The 26,541-nt window shown below is 41.8% G+C and overlaps 2 protein-coding genes across 2 annotated transcripts in view; both read right to left on the reverse strand.

The window, feature by feature from the left end:
- Window positions 1–26,541, reverse strand: part of LOC129443937 (NACHT, LRR and PYD domains-containing protein 3) — a 104,945-nt gene that overhangs the window by 47,955 nt on the left and 30,449 nt on the right. The gene's annotated exons all lie outside the window — the stretch shown is intronic.
- LOC141349154 (NACHT, LRR and PYD domains-containing protein 3-like) overlaps window positions 1,772–26,541 on the reverse strand; it is a 110,630-nt gene continuing 85,860 nt past the window's right edge. Inside the window, exon 10 of the mRNA XM_073860189.1 lies at window positions 1,772–3,132. Within this exon, the coding sequence (XP_073716290.1) occupies window positions 3,126–3,132 (7 nt within the window). The 3' untranslated portion in view covers window positions 1,772–3,125. The remainder of the gene's footprint in view (window positions 3,133–26,541) is intronic.

Below are 26,541 nucleotides of genomic sequence, written 5' to 3' on the forward strand. Positions count from 1 at the left end.
ATGTTATTTAATGTGACTGTTAAAATAGCATAGAGCAGAAAATAATAAAGATGTGAGAGTTAACTCTTTACTTTATTGAGGAGGTGTCCTTCTGGTCAGCACTGCCATTATTCATTTCAATTTTGAGTGTTCACCCTGGAAAAGCCTTTTTTTCACCGGCCATTCCTCTAGTTTATAATTGGAAGGTGTATACAGCTATTCAGATTCCATAATTCTTGCACGCATGTGCACCGCCACCTGATGACCTTAAGAAAAACAGTGAACAGTGGGGATAGGAACTGTAGTCTGTAAATATATGTGGATATTGTAATTAGACTGACCAAATATGATGTTGATATTGTTAAATTTCTTAGAGCAGTAAATCACAGTGTTTCCTGCTGCCTCTAGGTGGCGCTATAACTATATCTGTATTTTGCTATCTTGATGTGTTTAGGCCAGGACTCTTATTAACTGTGTGAAGTATGGGGCAGGTCAGACATTGTATGCCTGAATTACAACAACTTCCAGTTTCATGGTGAAACATCAAACTTTGCCAGGCCGCCACGGACACACCCTTCAACGAACATTCAGATCTATAAAATTTATCATCACAAAGTCTTTAAGATCTGTCTGACCAAATAAGATGATGATCTACACGACTGCTCAGTGGAGGAAGTCCGAGCAGTTATTTGTGTGCTTTGGTTCACCCAGGAGAGGTCTCCAGGCAACCAAGCAGGCTCTGAGCAAGTGGATTGTCGACACAATTTTATTTGCCTATAAACATCAGAGGATTCCCTCACTCGTTGCTGTGAGGGGCTACTACACACGGGGTATGGCTGCCTCTAAGGCCTTATGGACAGGCACGTCACTTCAGGATGTATGTGATGTGGTCGGTTGGTTTTCACCGATCACTTACTTTAGATTTTTTAATTTAGACCTAGACCCCTCTTTAGGGTCCCAGGTTCTTTTGCCTTGACTGTGTTCAGTTATACACGCAGGCATTTGGTAGTATGGAAGCATGGGCATCTCTTTCCCCAAGCGTTGCTATGGTGACGCAGCTCAAGTTCCTCGAAAGGGAACCCTGTGTTCCCTGAGAAGGGAACGAGACGCTGCGGCTGCGTCTCCATGCCATACTCCCTGCATTCCTGTAGGCACTTGCTTCACCACTTGGTAGCAAGTGTGTTTGTGTGGGATGCCCTGGTCCACACAGAATCCACCCAATATCCAATCATCAAATTATTGATAATGTGTTACAAATGCTTCAGATCAGTCACACCGAGGCGTTCCCCAAAGTGTTGCTATGGCAACGCAGCATCTCGTTCCCTTATCAGGGAACCAGGGTTACATACATAACCTGAGACGTTTTTGTTGTTTACAAATCTTGTTTTAAAACTTTAAAAAGTGAATAAATTGATATAAAAATAACAAATACCAGTAACTTAGATCTTTTATTTCTTTTAGATCAACTTCTGAGTCCCCTATGATCATGAATAATACATACTTACACTTTCACTGGACGGATAACATGAGTCTCTTATCAACACACCTTAAACCATCTCACATTCACTTTCCTATGATTGATTTATAATTTATTCATTATACAATTATAATATCTCTTGGGTTCTGTAAGGTTGTTAGATCAGGTCTCCACAACAGACAAAATGTTTCTGATCCAGCCCCGGACGCCAGATCCCGTCAGAAAATATAACTTTGTTTGTTCAATAGTCTTCTGTCAGTTAAGAGGTTGATCGATCAAAGCTAGAGAAGAACACAAGCCAAACACCTGACGAAGTTTATGATAGTAAAATAGGAACAGAGTTTTATTGAACAGTCTCAGTGGCATATATCTCAATGTTCAAACATCATCCAACCAGCATGAATTCAACATACACTGTTATACCAAAACTGCTTAATAGCAACATCCCATAAGTTTTCATAAACATTCTCTTTATCTATCTCTGTTTACAGGCAGGACAGCTTATGAAACTTCACAAATATGAGATTGAACAACAATTAAATTAGTAAGACATCAAATAAAGAAATATATTTGAAAAAATTAATAAACATAAAATCTAGAAATAAAATGAATGAGTGAATAAATGAATTAAAAATAATATGATACAAATGATAATAATGAAATTGATGATAATAATAATAGTGATGAATAATCAATCAAGGTGTATAAAGGATTCTAATGTGTATATGTAACAGGTATAGAAATAACACTGTTAAATATAAGAAATCACACAAAATTGTATATATATCTCATATGGTTGCCTGATTAAAATGAGCGTTTCCCCTTTAAGAGTTGTGATGTCTCATGTTGACTTAACTTCCTCTGCTACTACATCCTCTTCTCTTTTGTACTGTTATCTTGTGGAAGAGGGTTTTTCTTTAGTCTCCTGATATTTTATTTATTTTTAATCTTCTGAACTTATATTTTCACTTAAATTCATTTTTTTATAATGTTATTTTACTTATCCGTGTGGTTAATCGTGTCATTTTATACTTTTTGGGGCAGTTTCACGTATGGACAGGGATTAGCTTAAGTCAGGACTAGGCCTTAGTTAAATTAGGCTATTTAAGTCATTTTTAAAAGCACAATTTACAAACAAATATTACTGGTGTGCATCTTCAGACACAACACTCAGACTGATTTATTTTAATATATGTCAGAGCAAGTTGTTGTCGGTTAAGACAACACTAACATTTAAGTTAGTCTGGGAAACAGCCCCTTGAGTAATAATCTTGTCTTTAAGTATGTGGAAGAGCGAGCACATGGTGATAAATGTACAACGTGTGTATTTTAGAATGAAAAGGGCAATACCATCTAAAGAGGCTTAGACGCTGTCGCTGGCTGCATGTAAAGTTTGGCGTCACCGGTTACATAAATGGCTAGTCAGACTGACTTATAAACCTTCGTGTTATTTACAAATAGAAATAAAATGCTCTCAGATTACATGATGTATTGTTAGAGGTTTTATGGTCTCTGTATACTTTCAGGAGTTAATACTGAAATCTGAACTTGTGTGTCTTCAGTGTTGGTTCATTCTGTTGGTTCATTGTGACATCACTGTAGTGGCTCCATCATCATCATCATCATCATCATCATCATCATCATCATCATCATCATCATCATCATCTAATTAGATCCTGAAGAGATCATCATCATAATCTTCATCATCAAAATAACTCCAATCATAAGCTGTGTCCCAAATGACATCCTATACACTATATGCACTGTGAACTTGATCATGTAGGGTATGAATTTTAGAAGAGCAGTATCATCTCAAATTGAAAACTTAATGGTTTTGTAAATATAAGATGTAAATATAGCTGCAAGCAGCGATGGCGGGCCCTCGCACGTATTTTTACCGCTACACGGTGCCTCCGAGAAAACGATGCACGGTGGGCAAGTGCATCAAGTGGGTAAATATTGGTGGACTATTTATGTTGTTACTGACCCAATTGGGGACTGTAGGTAAAAGAAACCCCACATTTTGGACAAACGGGGGCGCTAGTGAGCGACTTAAGAGGCACACCTATGTCTGACCTGTTTGTCAACACTTAACAGTTGACAACTCTGATGTGTGTGCCAAATTTGTAGTTAATCTAAGCATGCCAAGAGGCTTAAATATTTCTGAAATAATAGTAAACTTTGATGCGTTGCCATGGCAACAGCGTTCAAGATGTCAAAAATCCCTTCGCATTTTATCATCTCCAATGTCTCAGCATCATGTTGACCACGTTTGGTGTCAATCGCATGAATATCCTAGAAGGAGTATTTAAAAGTTCACTGCATGGAACTGAAGGGCTTAAATATGCTTTTAAAATGAAAGTAAAGTTTGACGCGTTGTCATGAGAACAACGTTCGAGATATCAAAAATCCATTCGCAATTTATCATCTACTATGTCTTGGCATCATGTTGACCACTTTTGGTGTCAATCGCATGAACATTCTAGGAGGAGTATTTAAAAGAACATCACATGGAACTGTCAAAAAAATCAACCTTTGTGACTGCAACACTTCCTGGCGCCTGGTGGTGGCGCTATACCCGAGACTCACAATAGGCACATCGATGCGATCGGAATCTTCAGACGAACAAACACCCCGCGTGTCATCACTATAAGACATTTTTTGCCTTAGATATTAGACACTTTCTGTTTCTCTGATTTCGCCATGACTTTGCCGCTTCGCCATTGCAACACCGTTCGAGATATCAAAAATCCCTTCGCAATTTAGCAAGTCCAATGTCTTGACATCATGATCACCACGTTTGGTGTCATTTGCTTGAATCCCCTAGGAGGAGTATTCAAAAGTTCACCGCATGCATTTTTTAAACAATCCAAAATGGCGGACTTCCTGTTGGGCGGAGCTAAAATGTTAGAGGGCGAAAGTTGTTCGGGTCGATGAGATCTATATGTGTACCAACTTTCGTAAATGTGCGTACATGTTTGCCCGATCTGCGCACTACTGTTTGTTTTTGCATTACAGGGGGCGCTACAGAGCCCCCGTGCCACGCCTGTGTTCCAGCCTTTGCCCGTTCGCAATGACGGACGACTCTAACGTCTGTGCCAAATTTCAAGAGTTTTCGAGTATGTTAAGGCACCCAAAATGCCCAAAAGTGTTAAAAAAAATAAAAATAAAAATAAAAAATATAGCTGCAAGCAGCGATGGCGGGCCCTCGCACGTTTATTTACTGCTACACGGTGCCTCCGAGAAAACGATGCACGGTGGGCAAGTGCATCAAGTGGGTAAATATCGGTGGACTATTTTATGTTGTTACTGACCCATTTGGGGACTGTAGGTAAAAGAAACCCCACATTTTAGACAAACGGGGGCGCTAGTGAGCCACTTAAGAGACACGCCTTTATCTCACCTTTTTGTCCACACTTAACAGCCGACAACTCTGATGTCTTAATCTTTTAGATTAATCTAAGCACGCCGAGAGCCCTAAATATGCCTGAAATAAAAGTAAAGTTTGGGGCATTGTCATGGGAACAGCGTTCGAGATATCAAAAATCCCTTCGCAATTTAGCATCTACAATGTCTCAGCATCATGCTGACCACTTCTGGTGCCAATAACATTATTTACCTAGAAGGAGTATTTAAAAGAACATCGCATGCAACTGTAATGCTTAAATAAGCCTTTAAAATGAAAGTAAAATTTGTCGCGTTGCCATAGGAACAACATTCGAGATATCAAAAATCCCTTCGCAATTTATCATCTACTATGTCTTGGCATCACGTTGACCACTTTTGGTGTCAATCGCATAAACATTCTAGGAGGAGTATTTAAAAGAACATCACGTGGAACTGTCAAAAAAATCAACCTTTGTGACTGCAACACTTCCTGGCGCCTGGTGGTGGCGCTATACCCGAGACTTACAATAGGCACATCGATGCGATCGAAATCTTCAGATGAACAAACACCCCGCGTGTCATCACTATAAGACATTTTATTGCCTTAGATATTAGACACTTTCTGTTTCTCTGATTTCGCCATGACTTTGCCGCTTCGCCATTGCAACACCGTTCGAGATATCAAAAATCCCTTCGCAATTTAGCAAGTCCAATGTCTTGACATCATGATCACCACGTTTGGTGTCATTTGCTTGAATCCCGTAGGAGGAGTATTCAAAAGTTCACCGCATGCATTTTTTAAACAATCCAAAATGGCGGACTTCCTGTTGGGCGGAGCTAAAATGTTAGAGGGCGAAAGTTGTTTGGGTCGATGAGATCTATATGTGTACCAACTTTCGTAAATGTGCGTACATTTTTGCCCGATCTGCGCACTACTGTTTGTTTTTGCATTACAGGGGGCGCTACAGAGCCCCCGTGCCACGCCCGTGTTCCAGCCTTTGTCTGTTCGCAACGACGGACGACTCTAACGTCTGTGCCAAATTTCAAGAGTTTTCGAGTATGTTAAGGCACCCAAAATGCCCAAAAGTGTTAAAAAAAATAAAAATAATAAAAAAAAAAAATAAAAAAAAAAATAATAATAAATATAGCTGCAAGCAGCGATGGCGGGCCCTCGCACGTTTATTTACCGCTACACGGTGCCTCCGAGAAAACGATGCACGGTGGGCAAGTGCATCAAGTGGGTAAATATCGGTGGACTATTTTATGTTGTTACTACTGACCCATTTGGGGACTGTAGGTAAAAGAAACCCCACATTTTAGACAAACGGGGGCGCTAGTGAGCCACTTAAGAGACACGCCTTTATCTCACCTTTTTGTGCACACTTAACAGCCGACAACTCTGATGTGTGTGCCAACTTTAAGATTAATCTAAGCACGCCAAGAGCCCTAAATATGCCTGAAATAAAAGTAAAGTTTGGGGCATTGTCATGGGAACAGCGTTCGAGATATCAAAAATCCCTTCGCAATTTATCATCTACAATGTTTCGGCATCATGTTGACCACTTATGGTGTCAATCGCATGAATCCCATACGAGGAGTATTTAAAGGTTCACAGCATGTAACTGTCAGCCTTGAATATGCTGGAAAATGAAAGCAAAGTTTGATGCGTTGCCATGGGAACAGCGTTCGAGAAATCAAAAATCCCTTCGCAATTTATCATCTACAATGTCTCGACATCATGTTGACCACTTTTGGTGTCAATCGCATGAAAATCCTAGAAGGAGTATTTAAAAGTTAACTGCATGCAACTGAAAGGCTTAAATATGCCTTTAAAATGAAAGTAAAGTTTGACGCATTGCCATGGGAACAGCGTTCGAGATATCAAAAATCCCTTCGCAATTTATCATCTACAATGTCTCGGCATCCTGTTGACCACGTTTGGTGTCAATGGCATGAATATCCTAAAAGGAGTATTTAAAAGAACATTGCATGCAACTGTCAAAAAAATCCACCTTTGTGAATGACACACTTCCTGGTGCCTGGTGGTGGCGCTATACCCGAGACTCACAATAGGCACATCAATGCGATTGGAATCTTCAGACGAACAAACACCCCGCATGTCATCACAATAAGACATTTTTTGCCTTAGATATTACACACTTCCTGTTTCTCTGATTTCGCCATGACTTTGTCGCTTCGCCATGGCAGAACCGTTCGAGATATCAAAAATCTCTTCGCAATTTAGCAAGTACAATGTCTCGACATCATGATCACCACGTTTGGTGTCAATCCCATGTATTCCCTCGGAGGAGTATTCAAAAGTTCACCGCATGCATTTTTTAAACAATCCAAAATGGCCGACTTCCTGTTGGGCGGAGCTAATAGGTTAGAGTGTGAAAGTTGTTCGGGTCGATGAGATCTATATGTGTACTAACTTTCGTACATGTGCGTACATGTTTGCCCGATCTGCGCACTCCTGTTTGTTTTTGCATTACAGGGGGCGCTACAGAGCCCCCGTACCACGCCCGTGTTCCAGCCTTTGGCTTTCGGCGATCACGGACGACTCTGATGTCTGTGCCAAATTTCAAGAGTTTTCGAGTATGTTAAGGCCCCCAAAATGCCCAAAAGTGTTGAAAAAAAAAAAAAAAAAAAAAAAAATAATAATAAAAAATATAGCTGCAAGCAGCGATGGCGGGCCCTCGCACGTTTGTTTACCGCTACACGGTGCCTCCGAGAAAACGATGCACGGTGGGCAAGTGCATCAAGTGGGTAAATATCATGCTGCTACTGACCCATTTAGGTACTGTAGGTAAAAGAAACCCCACATTTTAGACAAACGGGGGCGCTAGTGAGCCACTTAATAGACACGCCTTTATCTGACGTTTTTGTCAACACTTAACAGCCGACAAATCTGATGTGTGTGCCAAATTTAAAGTCAATCTAAGCACACCAAGAGCCTTAAATATGCCTGACATAAAAGTAAAGTTTGACACGTTGCCATGGGAACAGTGTTAGAGATGTCAAAAATTCCTTCGCAATTTAGCGTCTACAATGTCTCAGCATCATGTTGACAACTTCTGGTGTGAATTGTATTATTTCCCTAGAAGGAGTATTAAAAAGAACATTGCATGCGACTGTCAGGCTTAAATAAGCCTTTAAAATGAAAGTAAAAAGTTTGACACGTTGCCATGGGAACAGCGTTTGAGATATCAAAAATCCCTTCACTATTTATCATCTCCAATGTCTCGGCATCATGTTGACCACGTTTGGTGTCAATCGCATGAATATCCTAGAAGGAGTATTGAAAAGTTTACTGCATGCAACTGAAGGGCTTAAATATGCCTTTAAAATGAAAGTAAAGTTTGACGCGTTGTCATGGGAACAACGTTTGAGATATCAAAAATCCCTTCGCAATTTATCATCTACTATGTCTTGGCATCATGTTGACCACTTTTGGTGTCAATCGCATAAACATTCTAGGAGGAGTATTTAAAAGAACATCACATGGAACTGTCAAAAAAATCAACCTTTGTGACTGCAACACTTCCTGGCGCCTGGTGGTGGCGCTATACCCGAGACTTACAATAGGCACATCGATGCGATCGGAATCTTCAGACGAACAAACACCCCACGTGTCATCACTATAAGACATTTTTTGCATTAGATATTAGACACTTCCTGTTTCTCTGATTTCGCCATGACTTTGCCGCTTCGCCATGGCAACACCGTTCGAGATATCAAAAATCCCTTCGCAATTTAGCAAGTCCAATGTCTTGACATCATGATCACCACATTTGGTGTCATTTGCATGAATCCCCTAGGAGGAGTATTCAAAAGTTCACCGCATGCATTTTTTAAACAATCCAAAATGGCGGACTTCCTGTTGGGCGGAGCTAAAATGTTAGAGGGCGAAAGTTGTTCGGGTCGATGAGATCTATATGTGTACCAACTTTCGTAAATGTGCGTACATGTTTGCCCGATCTGTGCACTCCTGTTTGTTTTTGCATTACAGGGGGCGCTACAGAGCCCCCGTGCCACGCCCGTGTTCCAGCCTTTGGCTTTCGGCGATCACGGACGACTCTGATGTCTGTGCCAAATTTCAAGAGTTTTCGAGTATGTTAAGGCCCCCAAAATGTCCAAAAGTGTTGAAAAAAAAAAAAAAAAAAAAAAAAAAATTAATAATAATCCGAGCAAAAACAATAGGGCTTCGCACCTTTCGGTGCAGGCCATTCTGGCCTGCTCCTCGGTGCTCGGGCCCTAATAATAATCCGAGCAAAAACAATAGGGCTTCGCACCTTTCGGTGCAGGCCATTCTGGCCTGCTCCTCGGTGCTCGGGCCCTAATAAAAAAAAATATAGCTGCAAGCAGCGATGGCGGGCCCTCGCACGTTTTTTTTTCCGCTACACGGTGCGTCCGAGAAAACGATGCACGGTGGGCAAGGGCCTCAAGTGGGTAAATATCAGTGGGCTATTTAATGTTGTTACTGACCCATTTGGGGACTGTAGGTAAAAGAAACCCCACATTTTATACAAATGGGGGCGCTAGTTAGACACTAAATAGACACGCCTTTATCTGACCTTTTTGTCAACACTTAACAGACGAAAACTCTGATGTGTGTGCCAAATTTAAAGTTCAACTAAGCACGCCAAGAGCCTTAAACATGCCTGAAATTAAAGTAAAGTTTGACGCGTTGCCATGGAAACAACGTTCGAGATGTCAAAAATTCCTTCGCAATTTATCATCTACAATGTCTCGGCATCATGTTGACCATTTCTGGTGTCAATTGCATGAATCCCATACGAGGAGTATTTAAAGATTCACAGCATGTAACTGTCAGCCTTAAATATGTGTAAAAATGAAAGTAAAGTTTGACAGGTTGCCATGGAAACAGCGTTTGAGATATCAAAAATCCCTTCGCAATTTATCATCTACAATGTCTCGGCATCATGTTGACCATTTCTGGTGTCAATTGCATGAATCCCATACGAGGAGTATTTAAAGATTCACAGCATGTAACTGTCAGCCTTAAATATGTGTAAAAATGAAAGTAAAGTTTGACAGGTTGCCATGGAAACAGTGTTTGAGATATCAAAAATCCCTTCGCAATTTATCATCTACAATGTCTCGGCATCATGTTGATTACTTTTGGTGTCAATCGCATGAAAATCCTAGAAGGAGTATTTAAAAGAACATTGCATGGAACTGTCAAAAAAATCCAGCTTTGTAACTGACACACTTCCTGCCGCCTGGGGGTGGCGCTATACCCGGGAGTCACAATAGGCGCATCAATGCGAGCGGAATCATCAGACGAACAAACACCCCGCATGGCATCACAATAAGATATTATTTGCCATAGATATTAGACACTTCCTGTTTCTCTGATTTCGCCATGAATTTGTCGCCTCGCCATGACAAAACCGTTCGAGATATCAAAAATCCCTTCGCAATTTAGCAAGTACAATGTCTCAGCTTCATGATCACCACGTTTGGTGTCATTCCCATTAATCCACTAGGAGGAGTATTTAAAAGTTCACCGCATGCATTTTTTAAACAATCCAAAATGGCCGACTTCCTGTTGGGCGGAGCTAATATGTTAGAGTGCGAAAGTTGTTCGGGTCGATGAGATCTATACGTGTACCAACTTTCGTACATGTGCGTTCATGTTTGTCTGATCTGTGCACCAATGGTTTTTTTTTTCATTACAGGGGGCGCTACAGAGCCCCCCTGCCACGCCCGTGTTCCAGCCTTTGGTTTTCTGCGATGACGGACGACTCTGACATCTGTGCCAAATTTCAAGAGTTTTCGAGTATGTTAAGGCACTCAAAATTCCCAAAAGTGTTGAAAAAAAAAATAAAAAAAAAAAAAAAAAAAAATAATAAAAAATATAGCTGCAAGCAGCGATGGCGGGCCCTCGCACGTTATTTTACCGCTACACGGTGCCTTCGAGAAAACGATGCACGGTGGGCATGTGCATCAAGTGGGTAAATATCAGTGGACTATTTCATGTTGCTACTGACCAATTTGGGTACTGTAGGTAAAAGAAACCCCACATTTTAGACAAACGGGGCGCTAGTGAAACACTAAATAGACACGCCTTTATCTGACGTTTTTGTCAACACTTAACAGCCGACAACTCTGATGTGTGTGCCAAATTTAAATTTAATCTAAGCACGCCAAGAGCCTTAAATATGCCTGAAATAAAAGTAAAGTTTGACGTGTTGCCATGGGAACAGCGTTCGAGATGTCAAAAATTCCTTGGCAATTTAGCATCTACAATGTCTCAGCATCATGTTGACCACTTCTGGTGCCAATAACATTATTTACCTAGAAGGAGTATTTAAAAGAACATCGCATGCAACTGTAATGCTTAAATAAGCCTTTAAAATGAAAGTAAAATTTGTCGCATTGCCATAGGAACAACATTCGAGATATCAAAAATCCCTTCGCAATTTATCATCTACAATGTCTCAGCATCATGTTGACCACTTTTGGTGTCAATCGCATAAATATCCTAGAAGGAGTATTTAAAAGTTCACTGCATGAAACTGTAAGGCTTAAATATGCCTTTAAAATGAAAGTAAAGTTTGACACATTGCCATGGGAACAGCGTTCGAGATATCAAAAATCCCTTCGCAATTTATCATCTACTATGCCTCGGCATCATGTTGACCACTTTTGGTGTCAATTGCATGATTTTTCTAGAAGGAGTATTTAAAAGAACATTGCATGGAACTGTCAAAAAAATCCAGCTTTGTAACTGACACATTTCCTGCCGCCTGGTGGTGGCGCTATACCCGAGACTTACAATAGGCACAACGATGCGATCGGAATCTTCAGACGAACAAACACCCCACGTGTCATCACTATAAGACATTTTTTGCCTTAGATATTCGACACTTTCTGTTTCTCTGATTTCGCCATGACTTTGCCGCTTCGCCATTGCAACACCGTTCGAGATATCAAAAATCCCTTCGCAATTTAGCAAGTCCAATGTCTTGACATCATGATCACCACGTTTGGTGTCATTTGCTTGAATCCCCTAGGAGGAGTATTCAAAAGTTCACCGCATGCATTTTTTAAACAATCCAAAATGGCGGACTTCCTGTTGGGCGGAGCTAAAATGTTAGAGGGCGAAAGTTGTTCGGGTCGATGAGATCTATATGTGTACCAACTTTCGTAAATGTGCGTACATGTTTGCCCGATCTGCGCACTACTGTTTGTTTTTGCATTACAGGGGGCGCTACAGAGCCCCCGTGCCACGCCCGTGTTCCAGCCTTTGTCTGTTCGCAATGACGGACGACTCTAACTTCTGTGCCAAATTTCAAGAGTTTTCGAGTATGTTAAGGCACCCAAAATGCCCAAAAGTGTTAAAAAAAATAAAAATAATAAAAAAAAAAAATAAATAAAAAAAAAAATAATAAATTCGAGCAAAAACAATAGGGCTTCGCACCTTTCGGTGCAGGCCATTCTGGCCTGCTCCTCGGTGCTCGGGCCCTAAATATAGCTGCAAGCAGCAATGGCGGGCCCTCGCACGTTTTTTTACCGCTACACGGTGCGTCCGAGAAAACGATGCACGGCGGGCAAGGGCATCAAGTGGGTAAAATATCAGTGGGCTATTTAATGTTGTTTCTGAGGCATTTTGGGACTGTAGGTAAAAGAAACCCCACATTTTAGACAAACAGGGGCACTAGTGAGCCACTTAAGAGACACGCCTGTGTGTGACCTTTTTGTCAACACTTAACAGCCGAAAACTCTGATGTGTGTGCCAAATTTAAAGTTCAACTAAGCACGCCAAGAGCCTTAAACATGCCTGAAATTAAAGTAAAGTTTGACGCGTTGCCATGGGAACAGCGTTCGAGATGTCAAAAATTCCTTCGCAATTTATCATCTACAATGTCTCGGCATCATGTCGACCACTTCTGGTGTCAATCGCATGAATCCCATACGAGGAGTATTTAAAGGTTCACAGCATGTAACTGTCAGCCTTAAATATGTGTAAAAATGAAAGTAAAGTTTGATGCATTGCCATGGGAACAGCGTTTGAGATATCAAAAATCCCTTCACAATTTATCATCTACAATGTCTCGGTATCATGTTGACCACTTCTCGTGTCAATCGCATGAAAATCCTAGAAGGAGTATTTAAAAGTTAACTGTATGCAACTGAAAGGCTTAAATATGCCTTTAAAATGAAAGTAAAGTTTGACGCGTTGCCATGGGAACAGCGTTTGAGATATCAAAAATCCCTTCGCAATTTATCATCTACGATGTCTCGGCATCATGGTGACCACTTTTGGTGTCAATCGCATGAATATTCTAGAAGGAGTATTTAAAAGAACATTGCATGCAACTGTCAAAAAAATCCAGCTTTGTGACTGACACACTTCCTGGCGCCTGGTGGTGGCGCTATACCCGAGACTCACAATAGGCACATCGATGCGATCGGAAGCTTCAGAAGAACAAACACCCCGTGTGTCATCACAATTAGACATTTTTTGCCTTAGATATTAGACACTTCCTGTTTCTCTGATTTCGCCACAACTTTGTCACCTCGCCATGGCAGAACCGTTTGAGATATCAAAAATCCCTTCGCAATTTAGCAAGTACAATGTCTCGACATCATGTTCACCACGTTTGGTGTCATTTGCATGAATCCTCTAGGAGGAGTATTTAAAAGTTCACTGCATGCATTTTTTAAACAATCCAAAATGGCCGACTTCCTGTTGGGCGGAGCTAAAATGTTAGAGGGCGAAAGTTGTTCAGGTCGATGAGATCTATATGCGTACCAACTCTCGTACATGTGCGTACATGTTTGCCCGATCTGTGCCCCAATGTTTGTTTTTGCATTACAGGGGGCGCTACAGAGCCCCCCTGCCACGCCCGTGTTCCAGCCTTTGCCCAGACCTGATGGCCGACGACTCTGACGTCTGTGCCAAATTTCAAGAGTTTTCAAGTATGTTTAGGCACCCAAAGTGCCCAAAAGTGTTAAAAAAAAATAATAATAATAAAAAATATAGCTGCAAGCAGCGATGGCGGGCCCTCGCACGTTTTTTTACCGCTACACGGTGCGTCCGAGAAAACGATTCACAGCGGGCAAGGGCATCAAGTGGGTAAATATCAGTGTGCTATTTAATGTTGTTACTGACCCATTTGGGAACTGTAGGTGAAAGAAACCCCACATTTTAGACAAACGGAGGCACTAGTGAGCCACTTAAGAGAAACGCCTATGTCTGACCTTTTTGGTCAAGACTTAACAGCTGACAACTCTGATGTGTGTGCCAACTTTTAGGTTAATATAAGCACGCCAAGAGCCTTAAATATGCCTGAAATAAAAGTAAAATTTGGGGCGTTGCCATGGGAACAGCGTTCGAGATATCAAAAAGCTCTTCGCAATTTATCATCTACAATGTTTCGACATCATGTTGACCACTTCTGGAGTCAATCACTTGAATATTCTAGAAGGAGTATTTAAAAGAACATCGCATGCACCTGTAAGGCTTAAATATGCCTTTAAAGTGAAAGTAAAGCTTGACACGTTGCCATGGGAACAACGTTCGAGATATCAAAAATCCCTTCACAATTTATCATCTACCATGTCTCGGCATCATGTTGACCACTTTTGGTGTCAATCGCATGAATAATCTTGAAGGAGTATTTAAAAGAACATTACATGGAACTGTCAAAAAAATCCACCTTTGTGACTGACACACTTCCTGGCGCCTGGTGGTGGCGCTATACCCGAGACTCACAATAAGCACATCGATGCGTTTGGAATCTTCAGACAAACAAACGTCCTGCGTATCATTACAATAAGACATTTTTTGCCTTAGATATTAGACACTTCCTGTTTCTCTGATTTCGCCACAAGTTTGTGGCCTCGCCATGGCAGAACCATTTGAGATATCAAAAATCCCTTCGCAATTTAGCAAGTACAATGTCTTGACATAACGATCACCACGTTTGGTGTCATTCGTATAAATCCCCTAGGAGGAGTATTTAAAAGTTCACCGCATGCATTTTTTAAACAATCCGAAATGGCCGACTTCCTGTTGGGCGGAGCTAAGAGTTTAGAGTGCGAAAGTTGTTCGGGTCGATGAGATCTATATGTGTACCAATTCTCGTACATGTGCGTAAATTTTTGCCCGATCTGTGCATCAATGTTTGTTTTTGCATTACAGGGGGCGCTACAGAGCCCCAGTGCCACGCCCGTGTTTCAGCCTTTGGTTTTCTGCGATGACGGATGACTCTGACGTCTGTGCCAAATTTCAAGAGTTTTCGAGTATGTAAAGGCACCCAAAATGTCCAAAAGTGTTGAAAAAAATAAAAAAAATAATAATAAATATAGCTGCAAGCAGCGATGGCGGGCCCTCGCACGTTTTTTTTACCGCTATACGGTGCCTCCGAGAAAACAATGCACAGTGGACACGTGCATCAAGTGGGTAAATATCAGTGGACTATTTCATGTTTCTACTGACCTATTTGGGTTCTGTAGGTAAAAGAAACCCCACATTTTAGACAAACGGGGGCACTAGTGAGCCACTAAATAGACACGCCTTTATCTGACCTTTTTGTCAACACTTAACAGCCGAAAACTCTCATGTGTGTGCCAACTTTTAGGTTAATCTAAGCATGCCAAGAGCCCTAAATATGCCTGATATAAAAGTAAAGTTTGGGGCGTTGCCATGGGAACAGCGTTAGAGATATCAAAAATCCCTTCGCAATTTAGCATCTACAATGTCTCAGCATCATGTTGACCACTTTTAGTGTCAATCGCATAAACATTCTAGGAGGAGTATTTAAAAGAACATCACATGGAACTGTCAAAAAAATCAACCTTTGTGACTGCAACACTTCCTGGCGCCTGGTGGTGGCGCTATACCCGAGACTCACAATAGGCACATCGATGCGATCAGAATCTTCAGACGAACAAACACCCTGCATGGCATCACAATAAGATATTTTTTACCTTAGATATTAGACACTTCCTGTTTCTCTGATTTCGCCATGAATTTGTCGCCTCGCCATGACAGAACCGTTCGAGATATTAAAAATCCCTTCACAATTTAGCAAGAACAATGTCTCGGCATCATGTTCACCACGTTTGGTGTCAATCCCATGAATCCCCTAGAAGGAGTATTCAAAAGTTCACCGTATGCATTTTTTAAACCATCCAAAATGGCCGACTTCCTGTTGGGCGGAGCTAATAGGTTTGATTGTGAAAGTTGTTCGTGTCGATGGGATCTATATACGTACCAACTCTCGTACATGTGCGTACATGTTTGCCAGATTTGTGCACCAATAATTTTTTTGCATTATAGGGGGCACTACAGAGCCCTACTGCCACGGCCATGTTCCAGCGTTTGCCCCGTCCTAATGGCTGACGACTTTGAGGTCTGTGCCAAATTCCCGGTGTTTTAGAGCATGTTAAGGCACTCAAAGTGCATGCCAAGTGCTTAAATATGCCTGAAAATGAAAGTAAAATTTGACGTGTTGCCAATGGAGCAGCATTCGAGATATCAAAAATCCCTTCGCAATTTATCATCTACAATGTCTCAGCATCATGTTGACCACTTTTGGTGTCAATCGCATGAAAATCCTAGGAGGAGTATTTAAAAGTTAACCGCATGCAACTGTCAAAAAATCCACCTTTTGTGACTGTCACACTTCCTGGCGCCTGGTGGTGGTGCTATACCCGAGACTCACAATAGGCACATCGATGCGATCGGAATCCTTGGCCGAACATACACACTGCTTTTCATCCCAATAAGACATTTTTTGCTTTAGATATTAGACACCTGCTGTTTCTCTGAATTCGCCATAAATTTGTCGCCTCGCCATGGCAACACCGTTCGAGATATCAAAAATCCCTTCGCAATTTAGCAAGTCCAATGTCTCAGCATCATCTTCACCACGTTTGGTGTCAATCGTATGAATTCCCTAGGAGAAGTATTTAAAAGTTCATGACTGACACACTTCCTGGCGCCTGGTGGTGGCGCTATACCCGGGAGTCACAATAGGCACATCGATGCGATCGGAATCATCAGACAAACAAACACCCCGCATGGCATCACAATAAGATATTTTTTGCCATAGATATTAGACACTTCCTGTTTCTCTAAATTCGCCATGATTTTGTCACCTCGCCATGGCAGAACCGTTCGAGATATCAAAAATCCCTTCGCAATTTAGCAAGTACAATGTCTTGACATCATGATCACCACGTTTGGTGTCAATCCCATGAATCCCCTAGAAGGAGTATTTAAAAGTTCACCGCATGCATTTTTTAAACAATCCAAAATGGCAGACTTCCTGTTGGGCGGAGCTAAAATGTTAGAGGGCGAAAGTTGTTCGGGTCGATGAGATCTATATGCGTACCAACTCTCCAACATGTGCGTACATGTTTGCCCGATCTGTGCACTAATGTTTTTTTTTGCATTACAGGGGGCGCTACAGAGCCCCTGTGCCACGCCCGTGTTCCAGCCTTTGCCCGTTCGCAATGACGGACGACTTTGACGTCTGTGCCAAATTTCAAGAGTTTTCGAGTATGTTTAGGCACCCAAAATGCCCAAAAGTGTTAAAAAAAATAAAAATAATAAAAAAAAAAATAAAAAATATAGCTGCAAGCAGCAATGGCGGGCCCTCGCACGTTTTTTTACCGCTACACGGTGCGTCCGAGAAAACGATGCACGGTGGGCAAGGGCATCAAGTGGGTAAAATATCAGTGGGCTATTTAATGTTGTTTCTGAGCCATTTGGGGACTGTAGGTAAAAGAAACCCCACATTTTAGACAAACAGGTGCACTAGTGAGCCACTTAAGAGACACGCCTATGTCTGACCTTTTTGTCAACACTTAACAGCCGAAAACTCTGATGTGTGCAGAGATGTATAGTAACGAAGTAGAACTACTTCACTACTGTACTTAAGTACTAATAGGCAGTATCTGTACTCTACTGAAGTATTATTTTTTTCTCCTACTTCCACTTTTACTTCAGTACATATTTTCGATGAGTTTAATACTTTTACTCCAATACATTTTTTATGTGCTGCATAGTTACTCGTTACACTCAAATGTTACGAATCATTCCAAACCTACATTATCACTGCCGGAGCGGTGATACACATTAGAAACACACACAGATTGTGGTCTAAACCAATAGAAGATAGTGAAGAGCGGACCCCTCCCTCCCTCTCACTCACAAATATGAGCCGCAGTTGTGGACAAATGTGAAGTGAAGAGAGAACCAAAGTGCACGAGAGAGACCGATAGAGAGAGAGAATTCGCGAGAAAGGGCGAGTGTGCGCGAAAGAAGGAAACCTAAATACATTGAAACATCTTGTACCTTTACCTATTACCATTACATCGACTAATATTTTATTAATTCTGAATTCTCTATTGCCATATTAGTTAAATTAATCTGAACATTCCTGTCCTTGTACTCCTGCTACAGCCAAAGCAATTGTGAGTGTCCTTTAGCTTAAACATTTGAAATAATATAAACAATATTATATTCAAACTTTTGACTGTTTTCTTTAATAACTACATTACACAATACTTGTACTTTTACTTTCAGTACTTGAGTAGTATATTTTAAAATAATCTACTTGCAATACTTAAGTACAAAACATGTTTAATACTTCAGTACTTCCACTTAAGTGGTGTGCTCACTTTTTTGATAGAGCACTTGTACTTTTACTCAAGTCTGGGTCCCTAGTACTTTATACATCTCTGGATGTGTGTGCCAAATTTAAAGTTCAACTAAGCACGCCAAGAGCCTTAAACATGCCTGAAATTAAAGTGAAGTTTGACGCGTTGCCATGGGAACAGCGTTCGAGATGTCTAAAATTCCTTCGCAATTTAGCATCTACAATGTCTCGGCATCATGTTGACCACTTCTGGTGTCAATCGCATGAATCCCATACGAGGAGTATTTAAAGGTTCACAGCATGTAACTGTCAGCCTTAAATATGTGTAAAAATGAAAGTAAAGTTTGATGCATTGCCATGGGAACAGCGTTTGAGATATCAAAAATCCCTTCGCAATTTATCATCTACAATGTCTCGGCATCATGTTGACCACTTCTCGTGTCAATTGCATGAAAATTCTAGAAGGAGTATATAAAAGTTAACTGTATGCAACTGAAAGGCTTAAATATGCCTTTAAAATGAAAGTAAAGTTTGACAGGTTGCCATGGGAACAGCGTTTGAGATATCAAAAATCCCTTCGCAATTTATCATCTACAATGTCTCGGCGTCATGTTGACCACTTCTCGTGTAAATCGCATGAAAATCCTAGAAGGAGTATTTAAAAGTTAACTGTATAAAACTGAAAGGCTTAAATATGCCTTTAAAATGAAAGTAAAGTTTGACGCGTTGCCATGGGAATAGCGTTTGAGATATCAAAAATCCCTTCGCAATTTATCATCTACAATGTCTCGGCATCATGTTGACCACTTTTGGTGTCAATCGCATGAAAATCCTAGAAGGAGTATTTAAAAGAACATTGCATGGAACTTTCAAAAAAATCCAGCTTTGTGACTGACACACTTCCTGGCGCCTGCTGGTGGCGCTATACCCGGGAGTCACAATAGGCACATCGATGCGATCGGAATCTTCAGATGAACAAACACCCCGCATGTCATTACAATAAGACATTTTTTGCCTTAGATATTAGACACTTCCTGTTTCTCTGATTTCGTCACAACTTTGTCGGCCCGCCACGGCAGAACCGTTCGAGATATCAAAAATCCCTTCGCAATTTAGCAAGTCCAATGTCTCGACATCATGTTCACCACTTTTGGTGTCAATCGCATGCATCCTCTAGGAGGAGTATTCAAAAGTTCAACGCATGCATTTTTTAAACAATCCAAAATAGCTGACTTCCTGTTGGGCGGAGCTTAAATGTTAGAGGGCGAAAGTTGTTCGGGTCGATGAGATCTATATGCGTACCAACTCTCGTACATGTGCGTACATTTTTGCACGATCTGTGCCCCAATGTTTGTTTTTGCATTACAGGGGGCGCTACAGAGCTCCCTTGCCACGCCCGAGTTCCAGCCTTTGCCGGGTCCTAATGGCCAACGACTCTGACATCTCTGCCAATTTTCAAGAGTTTTTGAGTATGTTAAGGCCCCCAAATTGCCCCGAAACGTAAAAAAAAAATAAAAAATAAAAAAATAATAATAAATCCGAGCAAAAACAATAGGGCTTCGCACCTACGGTGCAGGCCATTCTGGCCTGCTCCTCGGTGCTCGGGCCCTAATAAAAAAAAAAATAATAAATTCGAGCAAAAACAATAGGGCTTCGCACCTTTCGGTGCAGGCCATTCTGGCCTGCTCCTCGGTGCTCGGGCCCTAAATATAGCTGCAAGCAGCAATGGCGGGCCCTCGCACGTTTTTTTACCGCTACACGGTGCGTCCGAGAAAACGATGCACGGTGGGCAAGGGCATCAAGTGGGTAAATATCAGTGGGCTATTTAATGTTGCTACTGAGCCATTTGGGGACTGTAGGTAAAAGAAACCCCATATTTTAGACAAACGGGGGCGCTAGTGAGCCACTTAAGAGACACGCCTATGTCTGACCTGTTTGTGCACACTTAACAGCCGACAACTCTGATGTGTGTGCCGACTTTTAGGTTAATCTAAGCACGCCAAGAGCCCTAAATATGCCTGAAATAAAAGTCAAGTTTGGGGCGTTGCCATGGGAACAGCGTTCGAGATATCAAAAATCCCATCGCAATTTAGCGTCTACAATGTCTCAGCATCATGTTGACAACTTCTGGTGTGAATCGCATTATTTCCCTAGAAGGAGTATTTAAAAGAACATTGCATGCAACTGTCAGGCTTAAATAAGCCTTTAAAATGAAAGTAAAAAGTTTGACGCGTTGCCATGGGAACAGCGTTTGAGATATCAAAAATCCCTTCGCAATTTATCATCTACAATGTCTTAGCATCATGTTGACCACTTTTGGTGTCAATCGCATGAATATCCTAGAAGGAGTATTTAAAAGAACATCGGATGGAACAGTCAAAAAAATCCACCTTTGTGACTGACACACTTCCTGGCGCCTGGTGGTGGCGCTATACCCGAGACTCACAATAAGCACATCGATGCGATCGGAATCTTCAGGCGAACAAACACCCCGCTTGGCATCACAATAAGAACTTTTTTGCCTTAGATATTAGACACTTCCTGTTTCTCTGATTTTGCCACAACTTTGTTGACTCGCCACGGCGGCACCGTTTGAGATATCAAAAATCCCTTCGCAATTTAGCAAGTACAATGTCTCGACATCATGATCACCACGTTTGGTGTCAATCCCATGAATCCTCTAGGAGGAGTATTTAAAAGTTCACCACATGCATTTTTGAAACAATCCAAAATAGCCGACTTCCTGTTGGGCGGAGCTTAAATGTTAGAGTGCGAAAGTTGTTCGGGTCGATGAGATCTATATGCGTACCAACTCTCGTACATGTGCGTACATTTTTGCCCGATCTGTGCCCCAATGTTTGTTTTTGCATTACAGGGGGCGCTACAGAGCTCCCTTGCCACGCCCGTGGTCCAGCCTTTGCCCAAACCTGATGGCCAACGACTCTGACGTCTGTGCAAAATTTCAAGAGTTTTTGAGTATGTTAAGGCCCCCAAATTGCCCCGAAACGTAAAAAAAAAATAAAAAAAAAAATAATTAAAGCTGCAAGCAGCGATGGAAGGGCCCTCGCACGCATGTGCACCGCTACCCTATGGCATTAGTAAAGCAGTGAACCAGGGGGATATGAATTAAAGTGGGTAAATACAGGTGGATATTCAAAGGGAAACTGATGTGCCACACCGCCTGTGTGCAGCAGGTGGTGCTATGACTGAAGCTGAATATTGGCATTGAAATGTGTTCAGGCCAAGAACCTTATCAAACATGTGAAGTCTGGGGCAGATCGAACAATGTATGTCTGAATTACAACAGCTTCCTGTTTCATGGCGAAACATCACACTTTGCCAGGCCGCCACGGACACGCCCTTCAACGAAAAGTCAAGATATTCACAATTTATCACCGCAGAGGGCTTTACATCAATCTAACCAAATATGATGATGATTTGATTAAATCTCTAAGAGCAGTAAATCATAGCGTAAAACATGGTATTTCCTGCTACCTCTAGGTGGCGCTATGACTGAAGCTGAATATTGGCATTGAAATGTGTTCAGGCCAAGACCCTAATCAAACATGTGAAGCGTGGGGCAGATTGGACATTGTATACCTGAGTTAGAGCCACTTCCTGTTTCATGGCGAAAACGCCGAAATTTGGCAGCCCGCCACGGACACACCCTCCAACGAAAAGTCAAGATCCCTGCAATTTAGCATCGCAAAGGCCTTTAGATAAGACCGACCAAATATGACGATGATCGGATTAAATCTGTAGGAGGAGTTTGTTGCAGTATGAAGCCTGGAAATGACCAAATTTGCACAAAAATCAAGGCAAAAATTCAAAATGGCCGACTTCCTGTGGGGTTTAGAGCTTCGCTCCAAGAGACTTTTTTGTAGGTCTTGGGGTGATAGATGATCCTACCAAATTTCGTATCTGTACATTTTTCGTAGCGGGGGGGCTGTTCGCTTGAAATTTTGCAGGTGGCGCTATCGAGCCATTTCTATACGCCCACTTCTGGCGCCTATGCCACATGTAAATTTTCGCCACTTCTGACATGTGTGCAACGTTTTATGACTTTTTGGGATTGTTTAGCCTGTCAAAAATGCGATTCATTTACCGATACTTTGCGAGGCCACCACGGACACGCCCTTTAATGAAAAGTCAAGGTCGTTGCTTTTTATCATCACACAAGGTCTTGAGATTACACTGGTGAAATATGATGTTGATATGGTTAAATATCTAAGAGCAGTAAATCACAGCGTAAAACATGGTATTTCCTGCTGCCTCTAGGTGGCGCTATGGGTGTTACTGAATTATGCCATGTTGATGTGTTCAGGCCAGGACCCTTATCAAACGTGTGAAGTCAGGGGCAGATCGGACATTGTATGCCTGAGTTATAACAACTTCCTGTTTCATGGCGAAACATCACACTTTGCCAGGCCGCCACGGACACGCCCTTCAACGAAAAGTCAAGATCTTCGCAATTTATCAAGTTAAAGGGCTTAACATCAGTCAGACCAAATATGATGATGATTTGATTAAATCTCTAAGAGCAGTAAATCAGAGCATAAAACATGGTATTTCCTCCTACCTCTAGGTGGCGCTATGAGTGAAGTTGAATATTGGCATTGAAATGTGTTCAGGCCAAGACCCTTATCAAACGTATGAAGCGTGGGGCAGATTGGACATTGTATGCCTGAGTTAGAGCCACTTCCTGTTTCATGGCGAAAATGCCGAAATTTGTCAGGCCGCCACGGACACACCCTCTGACGAAAAGTCAAGATCTCCGCAATTTAACATCGCAAAGGCCTTTAGATGAGATTGACCAAATATGACGATGATCGGATTAAATCTGTAGGAGGAGTTCGTTAAAGTATGAAGGCTGGAAATGACCAAAATTGCACAAAAATCAAGGCAAAAATTCAAAATGGCGGACTTCCTGTTGGGTTTAGAGCTTTGCTCCAAGAGACTTTTTTGTAGGTCTTGGGGTGATAGATGATCCTACCAAATTTCGTATCTGTACGTTTTTCGTAGTGGGGGGGCTGTTCTCTTGAAATTTTGCAGGTGGCGCTATCGAGCCATTTCTACACGCCCACTTCTGGCGCCTATGCCACATGTAAATTTTCGCCACTCCTGACATGTGTGCAAAATTTCATGAGTTTTCGAGCATGTTTCGCCTCTCAAAAATGCGATTCACTTTGGAGAAGAAGAAGAATAAATAATAATAATAATAATAAACGGAGCAAAAACAATAGGGTCCTCACACTTGTGTGCTCGGGCCCTAATAATAAAAAATATAGCTGCAAGCAGCAATGGCGGGCCCTCGCACGTTTTTTTACCGCTACACGGTGCGTTCAAGAAAACGATGCACGGTGGGCAAGGGCATCAAGTGGGTAAAATATCAGTGGGCTATTTAATGTTGTTTCTGAGCCATTTGGGGACTGTAGGTAAAAGAAACTCCACATTTTAGACAAACAGGGGCACCAGTGAGCCACTTAAAAGACACACCTATGTCTGACCTTTTTGTCAACACTTAACAGCCGAAAACTCTGATGTGTGTGCCAAATTTAAAGTTCAACTAAGCACGCCAAGAGCCTTAAACATGCCTGAAATTAAAGTAAAGTTTTACACATTGCCATGGGAACAGCTTTTGAGATGTCAAAAATCCCTTCGCAATTTATCATCTACAATACCTCGGCATCATGTTGACCACTTCTGGTGTCAATCGCATGAAAATCCTAGAAGGAGTATTTAAAAGTTAGCTGTATGCAACTGAAAGGCTTAAATATGCCTTTAAAATGAAAGTAAAGTTTGACGCGTTGCCATGGGAATAGCGTTTGAGATATCAAAAATCCCTTCGCAATTTATCCTCTACAATGTCTCGGCATCATGGTGACCACTTTTGGTGTCAATTGCATGAAAATCCTAGAAGGAGTATTTAAAAGAACATTGCATGGAACTTTCAAAAAAATCCAGCTTTGTGACTGACACACTTCTTGGCGCCTGCTGGTGGCGCTATACCCGGGAGTCACAATAGGCACATCGATGCGATCGGAATCTTCAGACGAACAAACACCCCACGTGTCATTACAATAAGACATTTTTTGCCTTAGATATTAGACACTTCCTGTTTCTCTGATTTCGCCACAACTTTGTCGCCATGCCATGGCAGAACCGTTCGAGATATCAAAAATCCCTTCGCAATTTAGCAAGTCCAATGTCTCGACATCATGATCACCACGTTTGGTGACATTCACATGAATCCTCTAGGAGGAGTATTTAAAAGTTCACCGCATGCATTTTTTAAACAATCCAAAATAGCCGACTTCCTGTTGGGCGGAGCTTAAATGTTAGAGGGCGAAAGTTGTTCGGGTCGATGAGATCTATAAGCGTACCAATTCTCGTACATGTGCGTAAATTTTTGCCCGATCTGTGCATCAATGTTTTTTGTTGCATTACAGGGGGCGCTACAGAGCCCCCGTGCCACGCCCGTGTTCCAGCCTTTCGTTTTCTGCGATGACGGACGACTCTGATGTCTGTGACAAATTTCAAGAGTTTTCGATTATGTTAAGGCACCCAAAGTGCATGCCAAGAGCTTAAATATGCCTGAAAATGAAAGTAAAGTTTGACGTGTTGCCATGGAAACAGCGTTCGAGATATCAAAAATCCCTTCGCAATTTATCATCTACAATGTCTCAGCATCATGTTGACCACTTTTGGTGTGAATCGCATGAAAATCCTAGGAGGAGTATTTAAAAGTTCACCACATGCAACTGTCAAAAATCCAACTTTTGTGACTGGCACACTTCCTGGTGCCTGTTGGTGGCACTATACCCGAGACTCACAATAGGCACATCTATGCGATCGGAATCCTTGGCCGAACATACACACTGCGTTTCATCCCTATAAGACATTTTTTGCTTAAGATATTAGACACTTCCTGTTTCTCTGAATTCGCCATAAATTTGTCACCTCGCCATGGCAACACCGTTCGAGATATCAAAAATCCCTTCGCAATTTAGCAAGTCCAATGTCTCAGCATCATGTTCACCATGTTTGGTGTCAATCGTATGAATTCCCTAGGAGAAGTATTTAAAAGTTCATGACTGACACACCTTCTGGCCCCTGGTGGTGGCGCTATACCTGAGACTTACAATAGGCACATCGATGCGACCGGAATCTTCAGACTAACAAATGCCCCGCTTGGCATCACAATAAGACATTTTTTGCCTTAGATATTAGACACTTCCTGTTGCTCTGATTTCGCCACAACTTTGTCGCCATGCCATGGCAGAACCGTTCGAGATATCATAAATCCCTTCGCAATTTAGCAAGTACAATATCTCGACATCATGATCACCACGTTTGGTGTCATTCGCATGAATCCCCTAGGAGGAGTATTTAAAAGTTCACCGCATGCAATTTTTAAACAATCCAAAATGGCGGACTTCCTGTTGGGCGGAGCTAAAATGTTAGAGGGCGAAAGTTGTTCGGGTCGATGAGATCTATAAGCATACCAATTCTCAAACATGTGCGTACATTTTTGCCCGATCTGTGCATCAATGGTTTCTTCTGCATTACAGGGGGCGCTACAGAGCCCCTGTGCCACGCCCGTTGTCCAGCCTTTGGTTTTCTGCAATGACGGACGACTCTGACGTCTGTGCCAAATTTCAAGAGTTTTCGAGTATGTTAAGGTACCCAAAATGCCCAAAAGTGTTAAAAAAAATAAAAATAAAAAAAAATAAAAAAAAAAAAATAAATTCGAGCAAAAACAATAGGGCTTCGCACCCTTCGGTGCAGGCCATTTTGGCCTGCTCCTCGGTGCTCGGGCCCTAATAATCCGAGCAAAAACAATAGGGCTTCGCACCTTTCGGTGCAGGCCATTCTGGCCTGCTCCTCGGTGCTCGGGCCCTAAATATAGCTGCAAGCAGCGATGGCGGGCCCTCGCACGTTTGTTTACCGCTACACGGTGCCTCCGAGAAAACGATGCACGGTGGGCATGTGCATCAAGTGGGTAAATATCAGTGGGCTATTTAAAGTTGTTTCTGAGCCATTTGGGGACTGTAG

The sequence above is a fragment of the Misgurnus anguillicaudatus genome, chromosome 3 (assembly GCF_027580225.2).
Source record: "Misgurnus anguillicaudatus chromosome 3, ASM2758022v2, whole genome shotgun sequence".
Lineage (NCBI taxonomy): Eukaryota > Metazoa > Chordata > Actinopteri > Cypriniformes > Cobitidae > Misgurnus > Misgurnus anguillicaudatus.